Source organism: Taudactylus pleione, unplaced genomic scaffold (genome assembly GCF_031769625.1).
Source record: "Taudactylus pleione unplaced genomic scaffold, aTauple2 ptg001149l, whole genome shotgun sequence".
NCBI lineage: Eukaryota > Metazoa > Chordata > Amphibia > Anura > Myobatrachidae > Taudactylus > Taudactylus pleione.
The window spans coordinates 118871-131083 of NW_028285550.1; the positions used below are offsets into that span (position 1 = coordinate 118871).

At 41.9% G+C, this 12213-nt stretch overlaps 1 protein-coding gene across 2 annotated transcripts in view; it reads left to right on the top strand.

Annotated features, from left to right (window-relative positions):
• The first annotated feature begins 293 nt into the window (after nucleotides 1-293).
• The window catches only part of ICA1L (islet cell autoantigen 1 like), a 56995-nt gene continuing 45075 nt past the window's right edge, over nucleotides 294-12213 (top strand). For both annotated transcript variants that reach the window (XM_088462093.1, XM_088462092.1), the window contains exons 1-2: nucleotides 294-459; nucleotides 4177-4249. In XM_088462093.1, coding sequence (XP_088318219.1) covers nucleotides 298-459; nucleotides 4177-4249 — 235 coding nt within the window. In that variant the 5' untranslated portion in view covers nucleotides 294-297. The remainder of the gene's footprint in view (nucleotides 460-4176; nucleotides 4250-12213) is intronic.

Genomic DNA, 12213 nt, shown 5'->3' on the forward strand with positions numbered 1-12213 from the left:
ACCCTCTTATACCTTGCAGTTACCCCATGTACAGCAGCGGGCAGCCATGCCCTGAGGTCATACATGTAATCACCCTCTTATACCTTGCAGTTACCCCATGTACAGCAGCAGGCAGCCATGGCCTGAGGTCATACATGTAATCACCCTCTTATCCCATGTACAGCAGCGGGCAACAATGCCCTGAGGTCATACATGTAATCACCCTCTTATACCTTGCAGTTACCCCATGTACAGCAGCAGGCAGCCATGCCCTGAGGTCATACATGTAATCACCCTCTTATACCTTGCAGTTACCCCATGTACAGCAGCGGGCAGCCATGGCTGGGAGACGACCAATCCGTGGTCAGCCGTATGCAGAAGAAATTTTGGAAAACCAAACAAGCGTTAATGAAGGTTACGAGGAAGAAGGAAGATGAGCACGTGGTGGCGTCAGACGCTGAGCTGGACGCTAAGCTAGAGGTAGGGGTCGTATTAATGTATACAGAGCAGTCTGCCTATACGAATCTGCCGCCTGAGCTCTACCTCTGACACTAGGGGCTGGGTTCTAGCTGGGGGGGTATTTGGGAGGCTGCGATTATTCATTACTTGTATATGAGGGCTGATAACATCTGTACAAAGTGCGGGAAGTGACATTATACATATGTTCTGGAGCTTCCTATTACTGTATCATTTGTAGACTGAAGCTTTGATCTAACAAACCGCGTAGTTCAAATACCGTCCCCTGCGCCCCGGAGCTGGCACTCTTACATCACTGTCCTCCAGGTTCCTCTCTGCCATAGTAACTGAGAATCAAAGGAGCTTTGTAATGGAAACTATCCAATTCCAGAATCCTGCGCCTGCATCCTCCCCCTGTGATATGGGTTTGGTGGCACACGTGTTACACAGGACACCTAGCTGCCTGCATCCTTCCCCTGTGATATGGTTTCGGTGGCACACGTGTTACACAGGACACCTAGCTGCCTGCATCCTCCCCCTGTGATATGGTTTCGGTGGCACACGTGTTACACAGGACACCTACCTGCCTGCATCCTCCCCCTGTGATATGGGTTTGGTGGCACACGTGTTACACAGGACACCTAGCTGCCTGCATCCTCCCCCTGTGATATGGGTTTGGTGGCACAGGTGTTACACAGGACACCTAGCTGCCTGCATCCTCCCCCTGTGATATGGTTTGGTGGCACAGGTGTTACACAGGACACCTAGCTGCCTGCATCCTCCCCCTGTGAAATGGTTTTGGTGGCACAGGTGTTACACAGGACACCTAGCTGCCTGCATCCTCCCCCTGTGAAATGGTTTGGTGGCACAGGTGTTACACAGGACACCTAGCTGCCTGCATCATCCCCCTGTGATATGGGTTTGGCGGCACACGTGTTACACAGGACACCTAGCTGCCTGCATCCTCCCCCTGTGATATGGGTTTGGTGGCACAGGTGTTACACAGGACACCTAGCTGCCTGCATCCTCCCCCTGTGATATGGGTTTGGTGGCACAGGTGTTACACAGGACACCTAGCTGCCTGCATCCTCCCCCTGTGATATGGGTTTGGTGGCACAGGTGTTACACAGGACACCTAGCTGCCTGCATCCTCCCCCTGTGATATGGGTTTGGTGGCACAGGTGTTACACAGGACACCTAGCTGCCTGCATCCTCCCCCTGTGATATGGGTTTGGTGGCACAGGTGTTACACAGGACACCTAGCTGCCTGCATCCTCCCCCTGTGATATGGGTTTGGTGGCACAGGTGTTACACAGGACACCTAGCTGCCTGCATCCTCCCCCTGTGATATGGTTTCGGTGGCACAGGTGTTACACAGGACACCTAGCTGCCTGCATCCTCCCCCTGTGATATGGGTTTGGTGGCACACGTGTTACACAGGACACCTAGCTGCCTGCATCCTCCCCCTGTGATATGGTTTTGGTGGCACACGTGTTACACAGGACACCTAGCTGCCTGCATCCTCCCCCTGTGATATGGTTTTGGTGGCACACGTGTTACACAGGACACCTAGCTGCCTGCATCCTCCCCCTGTGATATGGTTTTGGTGGCACACGTGTTACACAGGACACCTAGCTGCCTGCATCCTCCCCCTGTGATATGGGTTTGGGGGCACACGTGGTACACAGGACACCTAGCTGCCTGCATCCTCCCCCTGTGATATGGGTTTGGCGGCACACGTGTTACACAGGACACTTGGCTGCCTGCATCCTCCCCCTGTGATATGGGTTTGGCGGCACAGGTGTTACACAGTACACCTAGCTGCCTGCATCCTCCCCCTGTTATATGGGTTTGGCGGCACAGGTGTTACACAGTACACCTAGCTGCCTGCATCCTCCCCCTGTTATATGGGTTTGGTGGCACAGATGTTACACAGGACACCTAGCTGCCTGCATCCTCCCCCTGTGAAATGGTTTTGGTGGCACACGTGTTACACAGGACACCTAGCTGCCTGCATCCTCCCCCTGTGATATGGGTTTGGTGGCACAGGTGTTACACAGGACACCTAGCTGCCTGCATCCTCCCCCTGTGATATGGGTTTGGTGGCACAGGTGTTACACAGGACACCTACCTGCCTGCATCCTCCCCCTGTGATATGGGTTTGGGGGCACACGTGTTACACAGGACACCTAGCTGCCTGCATCCTCCCCCTGTGATATGGGTTTGGGGGCACACGTGTTACACAGGACACCTAGCTGCCTGCATCCTCCCCCTGTGATATGGGTTTGGTGGCACAGGTGTTACACAGGACACCTAGCTGCCTGCATCCTCCCCCTGTGATATGGGTTTGGGGGCACAGGTGTTACACAGGACACCTACCTGCCTGCATCCTCCCCCTGTGATATGGGTTTGGGGGCACAGGTATTACACAGGACACCTAGCTGCCTGCATCCTCCCCCTGTGATATGGGTTTGGTGGCACAGGTGTTACACAGGACACCTAGCTGCCTGCATCCTCCCCCTGTGATATGGGTTTGGTGGCACAGGTGTTACACAGGACACCTACCTGCCTGCATCCTCCCCCTGTGATATGGGTTTGGGGGCACACGTGTTACACAGGACACCTAGCTGCCTGCATCCTCCCCCTGTGATATGGGTTTGGGGGCACACGTGTTACACAGGACACCTAGCTGCCTGCATCCTCCCCCTGTGATATGGGTTTGGGGGCACAGGTGTTACACAGGACACCTACCTGCCTGCATCCTCCCCCTGTGATATGGGTTTGGGGGCACAGGTATTACACAGGACACCTAGCTGCCTGCATCCTCCCCCTGTGATATGGGTTTGGTGGCACGCATATTAAGCTGTCCATACACTGCCAGATAAAATGCCTGTCAGACTGACAGCCTGCAGATATCGTGGGCATACACTGAGCGATATCTCACAGTGTATTGGCCCTAATCTCTGCGCTCCGCCCCTGGGGTGGAGGCGTTTTCCTGTGAAGGAACAGGGGAAATTTCTGTTTGTCGGACGCGGCTGGGCATACAGTGCCCGATGCACCTGACCTTTACCTTGCAAAATATTGGATCGCACGGGCATGCTGGTCACCTGCATACACAGTACAATTATTGGGGTGATCTGCTGATATCGGGCGGATCGCCCCGATTATTGTGTGGTGTATGCTCAGCATTAGACATGACACCTAGCTGCTATCTCAGGACACTATCCTATCAGCACAAGTGCACCATCCCCTCCCTTCCCCTCCCCTCCCCTCCCATCCCCTCCCTTCCCCTCCCTTCCCCTCCCTTCTTACCCCTGCTTGTTTCTTTGTATGTGCCTGTTTTTCATCCAATAATATACAACTGAGGAAAATAATTAGAATCTTTCCTACTAGTGCTGCAATAGTGACATTTAGCTGTTGTGAATGTGATATAATTATATGGCATAAGCTGTAGTGATACTTAGCGATTTTCTGTCAGTAATGTGACCTTGTATATTACGTGTTCACCATCGTAGTGCTCTGTCTCGCAGTGTGTGGTGTGCTCTGTCTCGCAGTGTGTGGTGTGCTCTGTCTCGCAGTGTGTGGTGTGCTCTGTCTCGCAGTGTGTGGTGTGCTCTGTCTCGCAGTGTGTGGTGTGCTCTGTCTCGCAGTGTGTGGTGTGCTCTGTCGCAGTGTGGTGCTCTCCTGCATTTGTTGCACATTTGTGTTACATGACAGAACGATTTCCCCTTTATTTTGCAGGTATTTCATAGTATCCAGGCAACAGGGTCACAGCTGCTTAAAATTATTGAAAAATACCAGCAAGCACTGAATGGTATGTATTACTCGCATGTATGTATGTATGTATTACTAGCATGTATGTATGTATTACTCGCATGTATGTATGTATGTATTACTAGCATGTATATGTGTGTATGTATATATTACTAGCATGGCTCTGTGTGTGAGTATGTATGTATGTATTACTAGCATAGCTGTATGTGTGTGAGTATGTATGTATTACTAGCATAGCTGTATGTGTGTGAGTATGTATGTATTACTAGCATGGCTCTATGTATGTTTGTATTTATTACTAGCATGTCTGTATTTGTGTGAGTATGTATGTATGTATTACTAGCATGGCTGTATGTATGTATTACTAGCATGGCTGTATGTGTGTGAGTATGTATGTATTACTAGCATGGCTCTGTGTGTATGTATGTATTACTAGCATGGCTCTGTGTGTATGTATGTATTACTAGCATGGCTGTATGTGTGTGAGTATGTATTACTAGCATGGCTGTATGTATGTATTACTAGCATCGCTGTATGTGTGTGAGTATGTATTTATTACTAGCATGGCTGTATGTGTGTGAGTATGTATTACTAGCATTGCTGTATGTGTGTATGTATGTATTACTAGCATGGCTGTATGTGTGTGAGTATGTATTACTAGCATGGCTGTATGTATGTATTACTAGCATGGCTGTATGTGTGTGAGTATGTATGTATTACTAGAATGGCTGTATGTGTGTATGTATGTATGTATTACTAGCATGGCTGTATGTGTGTATGTATGTATTACTAGCATGTGTGTATGAGTATGTATGTATTACTAGCAATGTGTGTATGTATGTATGACTAGCATGGCTGTATGTATTTATTACTAGCTTGGCTGTATGTGTGTATGTGTTACTAGCATGGCTGTATGTGTGTATGTATATTACTAGCATGGCTGTATGTATGTATTACTAGCATGGCTGTATGTATGTATTACTAGCATGGCTGTATGTGTGTATGTATTACTAACGTGTGTATGAGTATGTATGTATTACTAGCATGTATGTATTACTAGCATGGCTGTATGTGTGTGTATGTATGTATTACTAGCATGGCTGTATGTGTGTATGTATGTATGTATGTATTACTAGCATGGCTGTATGTGTGTATGTATTAGTAGCATGGCTGTATGTATTTATTACTAGCATGGCTGTATGTGTGTATGTATGTATTACTAGTATGTATTACTAGCATGGCTGTATGTGTATGTATGACTAGCATGGCTGTATGTATTTATTACTACCATGGCTGTATGTGTGTATGTATTAGTAGCATGGCTGTATGTATGTATTACTAGCATGGCTGTGTGTGAGTATGTATGTATTACTAGCATGGCTGTATGTGTGTGAGTATGTATGTATTACTAGAATGTGTGTATGTATGTATTACTAGCATGGCTGTATGTATGTATTACTAGCATGTGTGTATGTGTATATTACTAGCATGGCTGTATGTGTGTATGTATGTATTACTAGCATGGCTGTATGTGTGTGTATGTATGTATTACTAGCATGGCTGTATGTATGTATTACTAGCATGGCTGTATGTGTGTATGTATTACTAGCATGGCTGTATGTATGTATTACTAGCATGGCTCTATGTGTGTATGTATGTATTACTAGCATGGCTGTATATGTGTGAGTATGTATGTATTACTAGCATGGCTGTATGTGTGTATGTATATTACTAGCATGGCTGTATGTATGTATTACTAGCATGGCTGTATGTGTGTGAGTATGTATGTATTACTAGCATGGCTGTATGTGTGTATGTATATTACTAGCATGGCTGTATGTATGTATTACTAGCATGGCTGTATGTGTGTATGTATTACTAGCATGGCTGTATGTATGTATTACTAGCATGGCTGTATGTATGTATTACTAGCATGGCTGTATGTGTGTATGTATTACTAGCATGGCTGTATGTATGTATTACTAGCATGGCTCTATGTGTGTATGTATGTATTACTAGCATGGCTGTATATGTGTGAGTATGTATGTATTACTAGCATGGCTGTATGTGTGTATGTATATTACTAGCATGGCTGTATGTATGTATTACTAGCATGGCTGTATGTGTGTGAGTATGTATGTATTACTAGCATGGCTGTATGTGTGTATGTATATTACTAGCATGGCTGTATGTATGTATTACTAGCATGGCTGTATGTGTGTGAGTATGTATGTATGTATTACTAGCATGGCTGTATGTATGTATTACTAGCATGGCTGTATGTGTGTATGTATTACTAACGTGTGTATGAGTATGTATGTATTACTAGCATGTATGTATTACCAGCATGGCTGTATGTGTGTATGTATGTATGTATGTATGTATGTATGTATTACTAGCATGGCTGTATGTATTTATTACTACCATGGCTGTATGTGTGTATGTATTAGTAGCATGGCTGTATGTATTTATTACTACCATGGCTGTATGTGTGTATGTATTAGTAGCATGGCTGTATGTATGTATTACTAGCATGGCTGTATGTGTGTATGTATGTATTACTAGCATGGCTGTATATGTGTGAGTATGTATGTATTACTAGCATGGCTGTATGTGTGTGAGTATGTATGTATTACTAGAATGTGTGCATGTGTGTATTACTAGCATGGCTGTATGTATGTATTACTAGCATGTGTGTATGTGTATATTACTAGCATGGCTGTATGTGTGTATGTATGTATTACTAGCATGGCTGTATGTGTGTGTATGTATGTATTACTAGCATGGCTGTATGTGTGTGAGTATGTATTTATTACTAGCATGGCTGTATGTATGTATTACTAGCATGGCTCTATGTGTGTATGTATTACTAACGTGTGTATGAGTATGTATGTATTACTAGCATGTATGTATTACCAGCATGGCTGTATGTGTGTATGTATGTATGTATGTATGTATGTATGTATGTATTACTAGCATGGCTGTATGTATTTATTACTACCATGGCTGTATGTGTGTATGTATTAGTAGCATGGCTGTATGTATTTATTACTACCATGGCTGTATGTGTGTATGTATTAGTAGCATGGCTGTATGTATGTATTACTAGCATGGCTGTATGTGTGTATGTATGTATTACTAGCATGGCTGTATATGTGTGAGTATGTATGTATTACTAGCATGGCTGTATGTGTGTGAGTATGTATGTATTACTAGAATGTGTGCATGTGTGTATTACTAGCATGGCTGTATGTATGTATTACTAGCATGGCTCTATGTGTGTATGTATGTATTACTAGCATGTGTGTATGTGTATATTACTAGCATGGCTGTATGTGTGTTAATGTATTACTAGCATGGCTGTATGTGTGTGTATGTATGTATTACTAGCATGGCTGTATGTATGTATTACTAGCATGGCTGTATGTGTGTATGTATGTATTACTAGCATGGCTCTATGTGTGTATGTATGTATTACTAGCATGGCTCTATGTGTGTGAGTATGTATGTATTACTAGCATGGCTCTATGTGTATGTATGTATTACTAGCATGGCTGTATGTGTGTGAGTATGTATGTATGTATTACTAGCATGGCTCTATGTGTGTATGTATTACTAGCATGGCTGTATGTGTGTGAGTATGTATTACTAGCATGGCTCTATGTGTGTATTACTAGCATGGCTGTATGTGTGTATGTATGTATTACTAGCATGGCTGTATGTATGTATTACTAGCATGGCTGTATGTGTGTATGTATGTATTACTAGCATGGCTCTATGTGTGTATGTATGTATTACTAGCATGGCTCTATGTGTGTGAGTATGTATGTATTACTAGCATGGCTCTATGTGTATGTATGTATTACTAGCATGGCTGTATGTGTGTGAGTATGTATGTATGTATTACTAGCATGGCTCTATGTGTGTATGTATTACTAGCATGGCTGTATTTGTGTGAGTATGTATTACTAGCATGGCTGTATGTATGTATTACTAGCATGGCTGTATGTGTGTATGTATGTATTACTAGCATGGCTCTATGTGTGTATGTATGTATTACTAGCATGGCTCTATGTGTGTGAGTATGTATGTATTACTAGCATGGCTCTATGTGTATGTATGTATTACTAGCATGGCTGTATGTGTGTGAGTATGTATGTATTACTAGCATGGCTCTATGTGTATGTATGTATTACTAGCATGGCTCTATGTGTGTGAGTATGTATGTATGTATTACTAGCATGGCTCTATGTGTATGTATGTATTACTAGCATGGCTCTATGTGTGTATGTATTACTAGCATGGCTGTATTTGTGTGAGTATGTATTACTAGCATGGCTGTATGTATGTATGTATTACTAGCATGGCTGTATGTGTGTGAGTATGTATTACTAGCATGGCTGTATGTATGTATTACTAGCATGGCTGTATGTATGTATTAGTAGCATGGCTGTATGTATGTATTAGTAGCATGGCTGTATGTATGTATTAGTAGCATGGCTGCATATGTGTGAGTATGTATTACTAGCATGGCTGTATGTGTGTGAGTATGTATATATGTATTACTAGCATGTGTGTATTACTAGCATGGCTGTATGTGTATGTATGTATGTATTACTAGCATGTGTGTATGTATGCATTACTAGCATGGCTGTATGTGTATGTATGTACAGTCAGGTGCATAAATATTGGGACATTGACAGAATAATCATATTTTGGCCTCTAGTCACCACCACAATGGCTTTGAAATGAAACAAACAAGATGTGATTTACCTGCAGACTTTCAGATTTAATTTGAGGGTAATTACATCCAAATCAGGTGAACGGTGTAGGAATTACAATGGTGGGAGGCTCATATAGAAACCGTTGTAATTCCTACACCGTTCACCTGATTTGGATGTAATTACCCTCAGATTATATCTGAAAGTCTGCAGGTAAATCACATCTTGTTTGTTTCATTTCAAAGCCATTGTGGTGGTGACTAGAGGCCAAAATATGACAATTCTGTCAATGTTCCAACCTGACTGTATATGCAGAAAAACTTTTGCTATCGGCACTGACAACGATATACTTCAAATTTATGTGTGTATGTATGTATTACTAGCATTGCTGTATGTGTGTATGTATGTATTACTAGCATGGCTGTATGTGTGTGAGTATGTATTACTAGCATTGCTGTATGTGTGTGAGTATGTATTACTAGCATGGCTGTATATGTGTGAGTATGTATGTATGTATTACTAGCATGGCTGTATATGTGTGAGTATGTATGTATGTATTACTAGCATTGCTGTATGTATGTATGTATGTATTACTAGCATGGCTGTATATGTGTGAGTATGTATGTATGTATGTATGTATTACTAGCATTGCTGTATGTATGTATGTATGTATGTATGTATTACTAGCATGGCTGTATATGTGTGAGTATGTCTGTATGTATTACTAGCATGGCTGTATGTGTGTGTGTGTGTATGTATGTATGTATGTATTACTAGCATTGCTGTATGTATGTATTACTAGCATGGCTGTATATGTGTGAGTATGTATGTATGTATTACTAGCATGGCTGTATGTGTGTGTGTGTGTATGTATGTATGTATTACTAGCATGGCTGTATGTGTGTGTGTATGTATGTATGTATGTATTTATTACTAGCATGGCTCTATGTGTGTATGTATGTATTACTAGCATGTCTGTAGTTGTGTGAGTATGTATTTATTACTAGCATGGCTGTATGTGTGTGTATGTATGTATTACTAGCATGGCTGTATGTATGTATTACTAGCATGGCTGTGTGTATGTATGTATTACTAGCATGGCTGTATGTGTGTATGTACGTATTACTAGCATGTCTGTAGTTGTGTGAGTATGTATGTATGTATGTATGTATTACTAGCATGGCTGTATGTGTGTATGTATGTATTTATTACTAGCATGGCTGTATGTGTGTATGTATGTATTACTAGCATGGCTCTATGTGAGTACGTATGTATTACTAGCATGGCTGTATGTGTGTGAGTATGTATGTATTACTAGCATGTATGTATGTATGTATTACTAGCATGGCTGTATGTATTTATTACTACCATGGCTGTATGTGTGTATGTATTAGTAGCATGGCTGTATGTATTTATTACTACCATGGCTGTATGTGTGTATGTATTAGTAGCATGGCTGTATGTATGTATTACTAGCATGGCTGTATGTGTGTATGTATGTATTACTAGCATGGCTGTATATGTGTGAGTATGTATGTATTACTAGCATGGCTGTATGTGTGTGAGTATGTATGTATTACTAGAATGTGTGCATGTGTGTATTACTAGCATGGCTGTATGTATGTATTACTAGCATGTGTGTATGTGTATATTACTAGCATGGCTGTATGTGTGTATGTATGTATTACTAGCATGGCTGTATGTGTGTGTATGTATGTATTACTAGCATGGCTGTATGTGTGTGAGTATGTATTTATTACTAGCATGGCTGTATGTATGTATTACTAGCATGGCTCTATGTGTGTATGTATTACTAACGTGTGTATGAGTATGTATGTATTACTAGCATGTATGTATTACCAGCATGGCTGTATGTGTGTATGTATGTATGTATGTATGTATTACTAGCATGGCTGTATGTATTTATTACTACCATGGCTGTATGTGTGTATGTATTAGTAGCATGGCTGTATGTATTTATTACTACCATGGCTGTATGTGTGTATGTATTAGTAGCATGGCTGTATGTATGTATTACTAGCATGGCTGTATGTGTGTATGTATGTATTACTAGCATGGCTGTATATGTGTGAGTATGTATGTATTACTAGCATGGCTGTATGTGTGTGAGTATGTATGTATTACTAGAATGTGTGCATGTGTGTATTACTAGCATGGCTGTATGTATGTATTACTAGCATGGCTCTATGTGTGTATGTATGTATTACTAGCATGTGTGTATGTGTATATTACTAGCATGGCTGTATGTGTGTTAATGTATTACTAGCATGGCTGTATGTGTGTGTATGTATGTATTACTAGCATGGCTGTATGTATGTATTACTAGCATGGCTGTATGTGTGTATGTATGTATTACTAGCATGGCTCTATGTGTGTATGTATGTATTACTAGCATGGCTCTATGTGTGTGAGTATGTATGTATTACTAGCATGGCTCTATGTGTATGTATGTATTACTAGCATGGCTGTATGTGTGTGAGTATGTATGTATGTATTACTAGCATGGCTCTATGTGTGTATGTATTACTAGCATGGCTGTATGTGTGTGAGTATGTATTACTAGCATGGCTCTATGTGTGTATTACTAGCATGGCTGTATGTGTGTATGTATGTATTACTAGCATGGCTGTATGTATGTATTACTAGCATGGCTGTATGTGTGTATGTATGTATTACTAGCATGGCTCTATGTGTGTATGTATGTATTACTAGCATGGCTCTATGTGTGTGAGTATGTATGTATTACTAGCATGGCTCTATGTGTATGTATGTATTACTAGCATGGCTGTATGTGTGTGAGTATGTATGTATGTATTACTAGCATGGCTCTATGTGTGTATGTATTACTAGCATGGCTGTATTTGTGTGAGTATGTATTACTAGCATGGCTGTATGTATGTATGTATTACTAGCATGGCTGTATGTATGTATTACTAGCATGGCTGTATGTGTGTATGTATGTATTACTAGCATGGCTCTATGTGTGTATGTATGTATTACTAGCATGGCTCTATGTGTGTGAGTATGTATGTATTACTAGCATGGCTCTATGTGTATGTATGTATTACTAGCATGGCTGTATGTGTGTGAGTATGTATGTATTACTAGCATGGCTCTATGTGTATGTATGTATTACTAGCATGGCTCTATGTGTGTGAGTATGTATGTATTACTAGCATGGCTCTATGTGTATGTATGTATTACTAGCATGGCTCTATGTGTGTATGTATTACTAGCATGGCTGTATTTGTGTGAGTATGTA